The sequence below is a fragment of the Epinephelus moara genome, chromosome 23 (genome assembly GCF_006386435.1).
Source record: "Epinephelus moara isolate mb chromosome 23, YSFRI_EMoa_1.0, whole genome shotgun sequence".
Taxonomy (NCBI): domain Eukaryota; kingdom Metazoa; phylum Chordata; class Actinopteri; order Perciformes; family Serranidae; genus Epinephelus; species Epinephelus moara.
The window spans coordinates 14123545-14139109 of NC_065528.1; the positions used below are offsets into that span (position 1 = coordinate 14123545).

The following is a 15565-nucleotide window of genomic DNA, read 5'->3' on the forward strand; positions in this document are numbered from 1 at the left end:
AAAATGATAATAACGCAGAAACAGAATGAGAGTAAAATGGGGATTTCCATTCAAATAAACAGAGCAGGATGATCAGGGTGGCAGCCATTTTTATGTGCACCGTTGCCACCGCAATTTTGTTTGAATTAAGTGTGTTTTACGATGAGTTAATGAGGCAATTAAGCTAACGCTAGCCTTTGATCGGTGGAAAAGAGAAGCAGGAATTAGTGTACGGATGTATTTTTCTATTTATTAAGGACAATAGGTGTAAAGAAACAAAACAGAGTTCTCAAACTAGTCAATGTGACATGTTTTATGGCCCCACTGATGTGTGTTGTCACCATAACAGCTGTCAAAAATCAAAATTTTCTTTTAAACTAGTCAAAAGACCACAGCAAACACTTCAATGTCCTTTCTATTCCTGGATGTAAAACTAAAGTTAATGTCAAATGACTGTCATGCTGAGAGAAATATGACAAGGGAATTACTGTAATTGAAAGTATTTCAAGCCTTGTCTGGGTGGTAAATATTTCACGGTGACCAGAGCTCTGGTTTCTCTTCGTCAGCCACATACACACACACAGGTCCTGTTACAATGGATTAGATTACTGGTAGGGTTCACCGGTACAATGATCACACCCATTAGTTGTTTTGTTACAACTCACTGCCGTGGGGTATTGGAATAAGTAATGTGTGAAACTCTGTGTGTGTGTGTACCTCTGAGGGATGTAGAACATATGTTCAGGAGAGGGTTTGTGTAGGCGGCCGCCGTAGACAGGCCACAAGCCGCTGAGGATCCTGAACAGAGAGCTTTTCCCACAGCCATTAGGCCCCGTGATCAATAGGTGCATGCCCTCCTCTACCTGAAATGGAGAGGGAATTTATCAAGATGATTTGAACCTCAGAATAATTATAAACATGAAGATTTAAAGCCCTGGAGAGATAGGAGGCAACAGTGGGTGTTTGATAGACAGCATAAGACTACTCAACATTACACACAGGAGATCTGAAATGTCAACACGGGAAGAGAGGCAAAATTCTCCTCAGAGATCCTCGCTCTGAACAGAATACACTGTATTTTACCTTTTTGTTCTCTGCTTCTGAAAATGAATCATTCTGAGCTATCGCTGCAGGCCTGATCAAACTGTTTGGAGATGTCACTAAATGCCTCCAGTTTGCCTGCAGCTCAAAGTGTGATAGAACAGCAGTAAAAAGTACAAAAGCAATCAAAATAAAAAAAGAAACAGCAAGGTAAAAAAATACTGAAATAACTGTTATGTTCTGAGTTCAACCATCAGTCTCACACTACAGCAGTTGCACTTATACGAGAAACAGGAAGGAGAACATTTGGTGCACGATATTTATATATATAAACTTGTGGGCATGAGCACAGCGTCAACAGATTCTCCTGCTATCAACCAGCTTAATATCAGCAGGTGTATTGACCTCATATCAGCATTCACAGCCAGGCTTGATAGCATGAGCTGCTAGCGCTATTTGAAAGCAATACTCCCACAGGAGACTCTTTCTTTTTAAAAAAATATGAGGCCAGGGAGGTTTTGATCTTTTACTGAAGCTTCAACCACGTGGTAAAACTCCTATAAGACATGAAAGACATGTTGGTCTGGCAACAGTTTTAAATCAATTTGAAAGCCACCTTTGAGGGACTGTAATAAAGCCAGGCTTGTGTCACATTATCAAGCTAACTCAATAATCCTGTGGCGGTGGGATCAGCAGACTCTCATTGTCTCTGTTTGAATTCAACAGAACAGAGCAGTGAATGCAATGCAATATGGATAAAAATGTAGAAAGTACAATTCTATTCATGGGGCAGCTCCTCAGGACAGACGGGACACTTCACATAGTGCGTTATATGTAAGTAGGAAGAGCTATTAGTTTCCTAATCATCTCGAAATGTTTGAAAAGTGACATTTTACTCCTTCGTCAGCACCAATCTATAACTTTAAACACCATAATATCCTCTCCAGCTCATTACAGTAGCCAAAAGCCTTAGAGGAAGCAACATGTTAACACCCAAAGGATGTATCTGTTTCTTAATAAGACCACAGAGGATTTTTCATAAAGGTTAATAAACTCCCCATAGACCTAAAAACCCCTCAGAGAGTTTGATGGTGGGGAAGAGTTCTGAGAACATCGGACACTAAGCACCTGCAAATACACCAGTTAACATTAATGTGTAATGTGGAGTTTGACGCTGGAATAGAGATAAAATGATCTGGTGCTTTTTTCAATGTTACAATGACTTCAGGGTACATAAAATGAATTGGCCCAATAGGCCCCCTTAAAAAAAATCAGTATCACATTAAGTGTACGCTATAGCTAGAACAAATTCACCTCTTCAACAAGTGTCACACAACCATTTTTGACAAGGAACTGAAGCTGCTATTTAAAAGCCACCAGACTCTATTGACAAAAATAGTATTTTACTTTGCAGAACTATGGAGTTGCTAGTCTACTGCTGCCTTGATTGGGTAGTGCAGGGGAAGCCAACCTGCGGCTCAGGAGCCACATGCTACTCTTTAGCCCTTCTCCAGTGGCTCCCCTCCCTAACAGTGATTTTTTAGCATTTTAATTATAATTTGTCCCTGTTGTAGCCCTAAAGTAATTCTTAATTTTCTAATTGTATATATGTGTAGCCTATACACTTAATTAAAAATAATTATTTATTTATTTATTTTTTTTAAACATCTTGTCGACTACGTGCGTCACCATCTACGGCCTGGTGCCTTTTATTAAAATTTGGCGCATCTCAATCAATAGTCTCGAGTAGTCTTGAGTCTCCTTAGTGAGGCTAGCTATTGATTCCAAATCCAAACAAAAAAAGGTCTCAGAGGAAAACGGAGAATTTCATAGTGAGCGGACCGATTTGTTCGCGCTCACCACTAACGCTGCAAAATTTAAGTGACAAATTATAATAAAAAGCCCACTGCTGAGTAGCTACTTTGTTTTAAATTAAATTAATGCTCATTTAAACCTATTGGGAATATCAATGGACTAATTAAGATTTAATAGGCAGTGTCGACATCGTAAGGGCACGACTTTATTTTGCCAAGTAGGACATGATCCTGGATCAACATCTTGCATCACATCCTTGGACCAACATTGCAATCAACCAATCACAGCCCTCTGACATCATCAGTGTGCTGCTCCTGTGCCTCTTTCAACATTCCTTTGTGCTTCCTCAGAGCTAAGCTAGTTTTCCAAATTAAGGTTAGTACGATTAAACTCAATTCTCAGCAACACTGAACAAAACCTTACAAGCTACTGCAGAGGTAGTGAGTTAGCGTGCTAACTAGGTTGGCTATGCTAATGAGTAAACTTGCCAATAGACGAGAATATTAGTGAGCTAGCTTGACAATAAGGTAAGCTATGCTAACAAGTTAGCTTGTCAATAGACTCAAATATTGTTCATTAACATTAAGGGTAAGGATTATTTGCAGTTGCAAAGACCTGCGAAGGATACATTTTCCCTCCTTTTTAATAACCTATTTAAAACTTCAAAACAGAAAAACTCATCTAAGAATAAACATAACCATTTTTAACAGGGATCAAGATGGACAAAAAGGAGGGAAAATGTGCTAACTGCAGGTTTTTGCTCCTGAAAAATATTATTATCCTTACTCTTTGCTAGTGAACAGCTTACTTGTTAGCATAGCCCATCTACTTAGCAAGCTAACTTGCTAACATTCTTGCCTATTGCCAAGTTTACTTACGAACATAGTCCACCTAGTTAGCAACTCGCTAACCATGCAGTAGCTTATAAGTTTTTTGTTCAACGTTACTGAGGATTTTGTTCAATTGTATTAACTTCAAATTGAAAAACTAGCTTAGAGGAAGCCCAAAGGAATTTCTAAAGAAATGCAGGAGCAGCACACTGATGATGTCAGAGGGCTGTGATTGGTTGATTGCAATGTTGGTCAAGGAACGCGATGTGGGATGTTGATCCAGGAGCATGACCTACTTGGCAAAATTAAGCACAATTATGTATTGCGGCTCCGAACATATTTTTTTGGGCCAAAAATGGCTCTTTAGATAGTAAAGGTTGCTGACCTTTGGGTTAGTGTGTAAAGTAAAGCGGACAAAATATTCCACATTTAGCGTACACTTAAAATGATAAAAAAATTTTTAGGTGGGTCTTTGTAGGTGGCTTAAATACGTTCTGCTGTGGCCCCGTCCACCACAGTGCATTGCCTCGCTTCCGTGCCAGTAGATTTGGTTTATCAAAGCACACAGCAGAAAGAAAAAACAGAAGCTAGAGCTGTCTCACCTTGACGTTCAGGCAAGACACTACTACGTCCCCATTCGGTGTAATAATTGGGACATTTTCACACACAATGCCGTTGTCCACATCTATCACTTCCCCTGAAGAGACAAAAGAGACAGAGAGAGAAAAACAGAATGAGCGTATAAGACCAGAAACTGAGGATTAGACTTTGTTGATGCATAAACATGGTTGTGGATGGATGTGCATGGGATAATACCTACAGAGCAGAATTGTGGGGTTAAAAATAAATAAAATCCCTCTTTACCACATCACTTAGATTAACTGTGCTCTCAATGGGAGATTCATTCTGGGTCAAATGGACACAAGAATATATTTTTGCAATGATTACAACCTCTGACCTTGATACTGCTGAATGCGTGTAATATCATGCTTGTGATCGAGGAATTTATTCTGCTTATGCAAGTTGCCCCAGATAAGGGTTTGGCTAAATGCAGAAAATCTGGATAGAGAGTCTGTTGTTTGCTAATGATTGCTGTTTATTTTGTGTCATACAACAGTGATAAAAGGGGTTAAAAATAAACAGTGGATGTGAAACTCACTATCGTGTGACTTGAGTTGGGTTAATTAATTACCCCATGCTCCGGACAACAGAAGTGGTAAAGGTTTGCCCAACATAGCAACAGTAACCATGCGTGTACAGTAACTACCTGTTTCATTCTTTCAGTTTATTTTAATACAGAGGGAAGCGTGGGTGTGTGTACAGCAAGGAAAGGCATACCCTTTATCTCCAGCGGTCCATCTATGTGCATCTCAGGCTTGCTCTTCTTCTCTGCTCCTGTTGTGGCTGACACAGAGGAGCGCTTGTAAATGCCCCTCTGGACGTCCTCAAACACCACAAACATGTTGTGGACCCGTGCAGTGTAGCCTGCCAACTCTGTGACCTGTCGCAACAAACACACAAAGGTCACTACTGGGTAAGATCAGGGGCATGATAGTGTGACCCAAGAGAGGAACAGATTGTAAAAGTTCACTGTCATGGTCATGTGCTGATAGTGATTCTCAACCAGGGGGATTTATGCATATACCAGGGGGTATGGAGGAAAACTGTAGATCCACTCATTTAAAAACAAAGTAATTACAATGTGACTATAGATTGCATCCAAATATTGAGTCACCTGTGACACCTAAACAATATGTTGCAATTGAAAGTGTGTGAACTAGTTACTGTAGCAAGCAAGCAGAGGTTAGTAAGCTAGAAGTAATGATGGCTGAAATAGATAACTAAAAGTTAAAAGTCCAAATAGTTAGCTAAACTAAATGGCTAAACTGTTAAAATAGCTCCAAGTAAAAGATAAATTGAAATGGTTGAAATAGCTAACTACAAGGGACAGATTTTTTGTTAAAACAGTTAGCTTTAAGTAATGAAAATGGTCAAAATAGTTAGCTAAAAAGGTACACATATTTAACAGTTAGTTAAAGTAATAAGAATGGTTGAAACATTTAGCTAAAATGAAAATGGTTAGCTAAAAGGTACCAAAATATGAAATAGTTAGCTAAAAGTAATGAAAATGGTAAAAATAGTTAGCTAAAAGGTGCAGATATGAAAAAGTTAGCTAAAAGTAAGGAAAATGGTCAAAATAGTTTGCTAAAAGGTAGATATATGAAATAGTTAGCTAAAAGTAATGAAAATGGTTAATTAGCTAAAATGTACAGATACATGAAAAGTTAGCTAAAAGTAATGAAAATAGTTAGCTAAAAGTAACATTACAGATATATGAAATAGTTAGCTAAAAGGTACAAATATATGAAACAGTTAGCTAAAAGTAATGAAAATGGTAAAAACAGTTAGCTAAAAGTAATGAAAATGGTAAAAACAGTTAGCTAAAAGGTACAGATATGAAAAAGTTAGCTAAAAGTAAGGAAAATGGTCAAAATAGTTAGCTAAAAGGTAGATATATGAAATAGTTAGTTAAAGTAATAAGAATGGTTGAAACATTTAGCTAAAATGAAAATGGTTAGCTAAAAGGTACCAAAACATGAAATAGTTAGCTAAAAGTAATGAAAATGGTAAAAAATAGTTAGCTAAAAGTAAGGAAAATGGTCAAAATAGTTAGCTAAAAGGTAGATATATGAAATAGTTAGCTAAAAGTAATGAAAATGGTTAATTAGCTAAAATGTACAGATACATGAAAAGTTAGCTAAAAGTAATGAAAATAGTTAGCTAAAGGTAACATTACAGATATATGAAATAGTTAGCTAAAAGGTACAAATATATTAAATAGTTAGCTGAAAGTAATGAAAATGGTAAAGAGTTAGCTAAAAGTGATGGATAAATTGAAAGTAGGAAAATAAGTTAAAATGGTTTGCTAAAAAGGACGGCTATTGTTGAAATGCTAAGCTAAAAGTAGTGAATAAATATAGGGATGCGCTAATTTTAAATTTTTGGACCATACCAATATATTTTCAAAATAACAACTCAACCAATAGCTGATATCAATGTTTTTATATTGTTTATTTTGTTTTTGTTGCCAGGTAAACAAGGAAATCTTAATTATAAAAAACCAAACTGATTTAAAGCAGTTAAGCCCTTCACTACACTACCTTTAAATGAGTGCAAACTTAAGCATAAAAATATATTCAATAACTTTCAAATGAAAAATATCTTTTTTTAAAAAGAGCAACTGCTTAAAAAGCCTTTTTAATATATATATATCACAATTTCTTCTCTAATATCAATTTAGGCTGCTAAATGCTAACTTGAACAAGCTCTCATCCTGGTGATGTCAACACAGATTTGTTATTCATAATGTAACATTATCAAGGAATGAATAGGGTGCATCCTCTGATGTGTCAATGGTGAGTTTACTGCATCCTTTTATCCTGAGGCATCCCAGGGAAGACCTCTGTTCATCCCAAACACCTTTTTCTATTGTCCCCGGTTTAAACAGTTAGCTAAAAGTAATGAATGGTTGAAATAGATAGCTCCTAATAGTTCAAATAGCTGAACATAATGGACCAATTAAATCAAAAAGGTTGGAAATCACTTTGTTAGAGTGTGTAAATGTGTGTGAAACAATGTGTGACAGTGTTAATACAAATATGTAGCTAACACCAAAGTCGCAAAGCAGATGCTGCTGCTGTGGATATGTTGTTTGAACTGTATTTCTACACTGTATACTCTAGGATCAGTTATAATCTCCGAGTTGTGTGTTCTCTCCTGTGTTTGTTGACAGTGTGTAGAGTAAGTACACACACACACACACACACACACACACACACACACAGACACACACAGATCTGAGAACTTCCTGTGCATAATATGCGATGGTCTTTGAGAGATGGGTGAATAAAAAAGTAATAACACAAACCGAATATATTCAAATGTAATTACATTTAGGAGATGAACTACAGCACTTATAATGTTTTTTACAGCACAAAATGCTGTTAACACCAGATACACACAAAATGCATTAAGGTATAAAAGGATAAGGAACAAAACAAGTATCTTTATAAGCAACATAGCGATCTGAAACTCATAAAGACATGAGGAAAAGAAGAGAAAAATCACCCTCTCTCTTTGACTTTAGTGCTGAACCCTGCAGCGAGACAGTGCAGGCTGTTGACACAGCTTGATTATATTAAAAAACAAACGCCAATTCTGGGAATTCCTGGATACCATGTGGGGCTTTAGAGATGTGACCAATTCAAAGAAGAAAGAAACCAAAACACAGATGAAATGTGGCGAAAAAAAGATAGGGACAGATAAGAGAGGAGTACAGGACTGATTGTTCTCCTCACGTAAAATGGTGAAGGAAATATATATGATTAAAAGAGCTTCAACAGCTTATTGCAGTAGGCTATTAGGACTAGTAGTTATGAAACACACTGCCTCTACATAGCCAACAGCCTCTCTTCTCTACTTTAGAAACCATGTCACTTTTGTTGTATTGTATAATTTATTCCTGAACATCCCCACCTTTAAATCAGAAAAAGGCCCCTTACAACTCCAAAAAAAGGTACAATTGGGAATTATGACAGGGATATATTTCTATTTTTATTCAGCATAGATCTAAAGATACAATAAACAGTGATACAGCAGGGTTAGTCACACCCTTTGATGAATCTCAACAGCTATTGAAAACAGATTCATGAGTGTGTTGCTGAAATTATTTGATCATCACTTTAATAAACAATTGTTTTATCATTGATAACTGTTTCACAAGATGGCACGTGGTGTAGTGGTTAGCACTGTCGCCTCACAGCAAGAGGGTTCCTGGTTTCCTTCTGTGCATGTTCTCTCCGTGTCAGTGTGGGTTTTCTCTGGGTACTCCGGCTTCCTCCCACAGTCTCCCACAACCCCCAACAAGATAAGCGGTTTCAGAATGAACTGCTTCACACAACAGTTTGTTTTTATCATATTTATAATTTACATAATAAAAAAAAACAATATCTGGCACTTTGTGATTATACGATACTGCCACACAAAAATATCGCGATACTATGCTGTACCAATTTTTCCGCCACCCCTAATTGGAATGACTTCTGTGCTGGCTGCCCAATAGATTTATAAAGATTGCTGTGTGATCTTTGTCTCCCACAAACCATCTCGATCACTACTTTGTCTACTGCTCTGCTTCACTTCACTTAGACGTAGAAAAAAGTAATAGAATTAGTGCGCTGCCCATTCTGAAAAGATTAGGATCCATCCGTGATAACCCTCGGACACATGTTAGTGCTCATCATGCAAAAACAAAAAATATGCAAAAACTGTGCAATCCTTCCCACACCCAACCTCCAACCTAAACTACACTTGCACCACCACTATTACGAGCCATAAAACTACCAAACAGCTGAACATGCCAAAACTTGTCTTGCACCAAGTACAAATGCCACTGTGACTCAGAAGCCCACAAGACCTTAGGGCCCCGAAAAAGGTGCTCAACTCAGGTACTGAGCAGGTGTATACTACTGATTCCTGTTGTTGTGTAAATAAAGTCATAATAAATCAGACGAATAAAAGCAACGTCCTCTCCCATTTGCCTAAAAAGTGTCTGAGCACATGCTGCGAGGGAAAGTGAGAAAGAGATGCAGAAGTGAGGGCTGACAGATCAACAGATGGAGGATTACTCACAGCTAGGCTAAGCCCCAAGGGAAGGAAGGAGCTCTGGACACAGCACACACACACAACACCAGGATTCACTGCTGGCTGACCTACAGTGACCTGAGGGATGAGGGTGGCAGTAGATTCAATCTTGAGGAATTGATGCCTATAAAAGTCTCTCTGTTCAGTTTGTTTTTGTGACATCTAATGTAGGGCTGCAAGTTACCATCATTTTCATTATTGATTAATTTAACCATTATTTTTTCATTTAATCGTCTTGTCAATAAAGGCAAATTGTGAAACATTTTAATTAATTTCAAATTAATTTGATTTAATTTAATTTAATTTAATTTTAATTCCAACACTTTGCCATCTTCTTCGTCTTGGCAAACCAGGTAGTGCTGCACACACCACCAGTTTTCTGAAATTATATTTTGCAACTGGAACAGGCCCAGTTGGCACACATACTATGTGTATACTCCGCATGGTCACAAATTTTGGCTGCAACACATGGATGTGGAAAGTCAAAATATGATATTTACTCCAATGAATGCATGATTAGGGAAAGATATTGCTCTGGCAGAACTACTTCACACTGTGCCATAGACTTTCAAAGTAGTTACAAAAAGAAATAATGACCTCAGAAAGCTTATATGGAGAGTGTAATCCCAGATGGGGATAGAGCAGGCCTTCGAAGAACAAAAAGAAAGTCTACAAGATGAGTAATGAACTAGGATGAGCACAAACACGTCACAGGGCAGTGACTTAACTTATGACTCAACTTATGGCCCAAAAGGGTGCCAGATGGCCCCCCAACCATTTACTAATTGATAATAAAAATACACTGAGAATTTTTTTCATACTTAAAGAGTAAACAAGGTGCCAGTTGAAACCCCAGACAGAGCAACACATTCTCACTCTCAACTCGTCAAATCTTTATGTTTGGCCAATGGCCTGTCTCATCAAAATATGACCCGCTAGGTACCCTCCTGCATCAGTTTTAGATGTTCTGGGACGGTGTGTCAGTTATTGGTCATTTCATGCATCATTTCATTTAAAAAAAACCTGTTCAGTTTCTGCTCGTTAAATTTAGTCGAGCCACCCTGTAGTACAGTGATTAGCATTGTCACCTCATAGCAAGAAGGTTTCTGGTTAGAACCCTGGTTTGGGGAGCCCTTCTGTGTGGAGTTTGCATGTTCTCCCCGTGTCAGCGTGGGTTTTCTCTGGGTACTCCAGCTTCCTCCCACAGTCCAAAGACATGCAGGTTAATTGGTGACTCTAAATTGGCCGTAGATGTGAATGTGAGTGTGAATGGTTGTCTGTCTCTTTGTGTCAGCCCTGTGATAGTCTGCTGACCTGTCCAGGGTGTACGCATGTAGTTAGGTTTACAAGGTGTAAAGGCTTAAAATAAGTATGCTTGTTACTAACGTAATATAACGTAACATACATCGTTAGCATAGCATGCTCAATATACAACTTTGGCTTCACACTGGATATGAACATTCAGCTCCTGGGTGAAAGTCCATAGTTTGTTTGACCCCTCCACCTCAATGACCTGCTGCCAATTCGGACTTTCTTGCTCTTTATACTTCTGTAATCTCCCTGAATGTCAACAAATACCGCTGCTTGGTTCGTCTCATATTGCAGCTAAAGGGTGCCTCTGTGAGATAATGTCTGACGTCAATGGGCCAAGTGTTGGTATTTGACGAGATAGGAGGTTGGACAGAGGCAACCCCGAATGTCCTAAAATCCTAGAAACGCCCCTGTATACACCTGACCTGTGCAAGGTTCCCGTGACTGGCCCCTGGCCTCCTGTCCTTTGCTACAATGGCCCCCTGCCAAAGCAAGTTGAGTAACCCTGTCATAGGGGATCCTAACCACTTACACAACAAACAAGTACACACAGTGTACACTGTCATATTAAACAGGCAGAATGTTTGGAGGCGTGAGCACGACATACAGCCTCAGGAATGTGTTCCATCCGTGCTGCCTTTTATATTGCACACACGCTCTCTCACACATCACTTGGCCTTGCATGCAGGGGCTTGCTGCTGCACATGTGACAGCACTGTACTCAACACACACTCACACCAGAGATGAATGCAGGCTGAAACTTGTATCCTCCAGGGACGTGTACAGAGCCAAAGACTCCCAATGAAACGACAGTCGTGACAGTGTGCTCTGCCACAGATTCGCACATGACCGAAATAAATTTATTCTCTTGGAACTGGTTTGTGTTTTCTAAGATTTTGCAGCAGTTTGAGCCTTCTGTGTATAAAATCGGGCTTGTGTGTGTGTCTGCCCCTGCACATTCTGGTGTGAATGGAGTGGTACAATGGGAGGTTTTTTAAGAAGAGTGACTCACACTTAAGGAAGCAGGACAACAACCCTCTAGCACTCTTGTAAGAGTTTAGACTCCTATTCTTCACCACAAGCACATAAAGACACGCACCTGACCCTTGCTCAGATGCCACGCATGTTGCTGAGGAAATTACTGACTAGCTTGAAAAGTACATCCCAAAACACGGGTGAGGATATGACCAAATAAAGAAGCAGAAACCAGCTGTATGGCAATTTCACCACAAGTGTGCTGCAGCCAAATCCTCTTATGGCCCTCAAAATGCAGCCTGAGAGAGAGAATGCATGAATGGGTCTTGCTATTTTTTTGGATTAAAATGCAACGAGAGATCAGGGATTTGGCCCTCGATGAACGAGGCCTTTCATTCAGCGATCCTTTGCTTTTTCAGTCAGGACTCTAATAAATTCCTGTGCATGCATGGTAAGCTTCACACGGGGAAAGTAGAGAGAGGTGGATATACAGTACGCATCTGTCAATCATTTGGCCAATCTGTGCATTCATCCATCCAGCCAGCCATCTGTTCCACCACTTGTCTGTTCAAACCCGGGCCAGTGAAATGACCCAACCACCCGTACTTATACATCTGTCTATAATCTGAATATCTAAGCCTGACAAATCATATTCTTTAGAAATGAGATGCAAAATTAACATCTAAAATGAAAAAAATAGGATCATCTACACATTAAAGGGACAGTCCACCCCAAAGTCAAAAAGTACATATTTTATCTCTTAACTGTTGTGCTATTTATCAGTCTAGATTGTTTTGGTGTGAGTTGCAGAGTGTTGGAGATATCAGCCATAGAGATGTCTACCCTCTCTCCAATATAATGGAGCTAAATGGCACTCGACTAGTGGTGCTCAAAGTGCCAAAAAAATGCACTTGAAAAACTCAACAGCAATGTCTCTTTCCAGAAATCATGACCTAGTTACTCAAGATAATCCACAGACTGTGTTGTGAACAGTTGAACGTAGACTAGTCGACTCTTCTGAAAGTAAGACAACACTCAGAAAATAGTCAGCACTGAGCACAATTTAATGTATAAGGTTAAACACTGTCCAAAAAAATATGTATAAAAGCCTTCTGAAGTTGTTGATCACATTTTTCAACAATTAAATCGTACTTTTAATGCTGCTAAAACGTGTGGCACTTTGCACTGTGCATTTTAAATGTGACACATATTAACCTACAAAACATGACAGCGACCCAGAAAATAGAAGTTTACAAATAACATTTATTTTCTGTGCATTTAACATCCTGACTCATCTCTTTTCATAAATACACATACTTGTGCGGTAACTCTCTCATGCATGAGTGTGCACGCAAATTGACACACTTGCACATGGGAGTCTGAGAGCGCATATGTGTGTGTTTGTCTGTGTGTGTGTGTGAAAGAGAGGGAGAGCCACTGATGATCAGAGCTGCTGGTTAGTCTTGCATGCAGATCAAAATTCCTCCCGTTTCCTTGGGGTATCTTAATAAATTCAAACAAGTAGCATTTCTAGTGCCGACTTGGGGATAGCAACCTTTAAAAGACTACTCAACTAACCATGCGCATCCCTAGTTTAAACTACTTTCTTTCTGCCGAACTACACCTGCCAACTTACAATGTCGCAAGCACAAGCCTTTCGTCCATGAGTAAATGCATACTTCCTTTGGCGTGATTATACGAGTGTAATTTAATAGACAGACAATACTTCCAAGATGAAACTGCTCTCAACAAGGTCTGTGGATTATCAAATGGATCTAGTTCCGTTATATTAGAGTGAAGGCAGACATCTCCAACACTCAGCAACTCACACTGAAACAATCCAAATTGTTAAACAGCACTACAGGTAAGAGGAAACGATGTAATTTTGATTTTGAGGTGAACTGTCTCTTTAATATTGCGACAGCCCTTTTTGCACATAACAAATAGCATTAAACTCCGACTAATATCAGCTACTTTTGTGTTTAAATAAGAACTTCTTTTCTCTTCTCAAAATCGCAATATGGCCAAGTTATTATAATTTCATAAAGGTAAAATGTGTCACAATATACCATCATAAATGAAACACTGTGGTGCTACAGAGATGCTCCGGCTTACAAATAATATCCCAGACGAAAGGGAACATGTTTGTTAAGTTCAGACCTAAGAAAAAAAAATCCCTATCACCATTTTAGTACTTTTTTTTTCCAGTGAAGATGAAATACAAAAATCACCATTCCCACTGAATTGCAGCTCATACTGCAGACATAATGTCATTTGTCAAGAAAATGACTTTTTAGGGTGATCCAGCTGCTCCTTTTTTTGGCAACAGCCATATTAACAACTCACTGCAGGCGCCACAACAACATTCACATTTCCCATTACTTCCACAAAAAGGGTCTCCCACTTCCTCTAAGTATGTGAAACTACCTGTATTAATGCAACTAGTATGCAAGCATAAGCATATTAACATGTAATATCTGTCAGAAAAATAGCAATAAGACTTTTTTGTATATTGTGCTTGCCTAATTTTTGCTTGAAAATGGCTTGATGATTAACTTATAAATAGCTGCAGATTAATTTATGAAGTTTAAGTTATTTTTTAGTCAAGTAACAGTTTTCAGCACGAAACAAGTGTGCAATGCAGTTATAAAGGCACACTTCTATAAATCTGAATTAGATGATCCAGCATTTCCATGTTTCTCAGCTGTGAGAGCCGGTAGAAGATCATTTAAAAATCATTCTCAATATTACTATGGGCACTTTGAAATGAAAAGAGGGAAAATTATGTCACAAGGAAATCCTCTTCATCAGAGACAGAGAAAGCTGTGGTTGCTCTCAGACAAAGACACCCTGCACTCCTGCAAAGCTACATTAACTTCAGCATACAGTGTCCTCACCTCTTTGTAGGAGGACATGATCCTCTCAATGGCATCGGCTCCGGAAGCCAAGAGGTTGCGGGCGGTGGTGAAAGCCTCCGTCCTCTCGCTCACCATCACCTGCGTGTGGCCGTCTGCTGTTTCTAGAGGGAGGAAAGAAAGACAGTGGACAGGGTTGAGAGTGAAGCAACTGATTTGAGAACCTGTGACGCTACAGACATGTTTATTTAAGCAGCAAAACTCATCAAGTTTTCATTTGCCTTCTGTTTTCTGACTAAAATTCTGTGTCTCAATCTCTCCTGTGAGCCTACTGTGAGCGTGATGTCACACTTCCACCTGCGAGCATTAGAATATCATGGAAATAAGTTATTTAAATATCAGCAGTGACACTGGGACAACAGCACAGCAGCAAACAGAGTCTTAGTTATTGCTTTATTTTTGATGCAACTGAAATGTCATCAGGGAGGTGTGGGAGGCAGCTACTGTTCTCACACATGCTAATCAGCCCCTGGAAACAGGAGCTGTTGGTTTGGAGGTGCTAATGAGCATCATGTGGACTGTGAAACATGCTTACGTCACAGACAAACAACTATTATAGTGGCACTTGTGCTACGCACCAGACACTATCAGACACAACCAAGCAAACTGTGGTTCCCTCTGACAAAACCGCAGCACCTCAAGGTGTCCTTACTGTTGTCAGCGAAGCCGGTAGCGGTGATGATGGGCACGGCCACCATGACAAGCCCGCTGCCGCTCCACACGTACTTCATGAGGAACTGCTCGATCATGATGTACCAGAGACGCTTTGACAGGATCAGGTTCATCTGGTCCGCCAGGGCCCGGTAGCATTTCTGCAGCTGACGCATCTCCACCTGCACAGGACGGCAAAATGCAATATATAGCAGCACAGGCACTTCCTGTACTCTGTGAGGGGATATTGATTGGGATGTGACCATTCAATTAAAGGGGAGCTACACCCATTTTTGAAAAATCATACATGTTATTCCTGTACCCTAAGACAGTCTGAAAATATTA

The 15565-nt window shown here is 39.2% G+C and overlaps 1 protein-coding gene across 1 annotated transcript in view; it reads right to left on the reverse strand.

The window, feature by feature from the left end:
• LOC126384660 (ATP-binding cassette sub-family D member 2-like) overlaps window positions 1–15565 on the reverse strand; it is a 33330-nt gene that overhangs the window by 14283 nt on the left and 3482 nt on the right. The window contains exons 2-6 of the mRNA XM_050035829.1: window positions 15222–15402; window positions 14552–14673; window positions 5004–5166; window positions 4268–4362; window positions 697–842 (exon numbers count right to left, since the gene is read on the reverse strand). Coding sequence (XP_049891786.1) covers window positions 697–842; window positions 4268–4362; window positions 5004–5166; window positions 14552–14673; window positions 15222–15402 — 707 coding nt within the window. The remainder of the gene's footprint in view (window positions 1–696; window positions 843–4267; window positions 4363–5003; window positions 5167–14551; window positions 14674–15221; window positions 15403–15565) is intronic.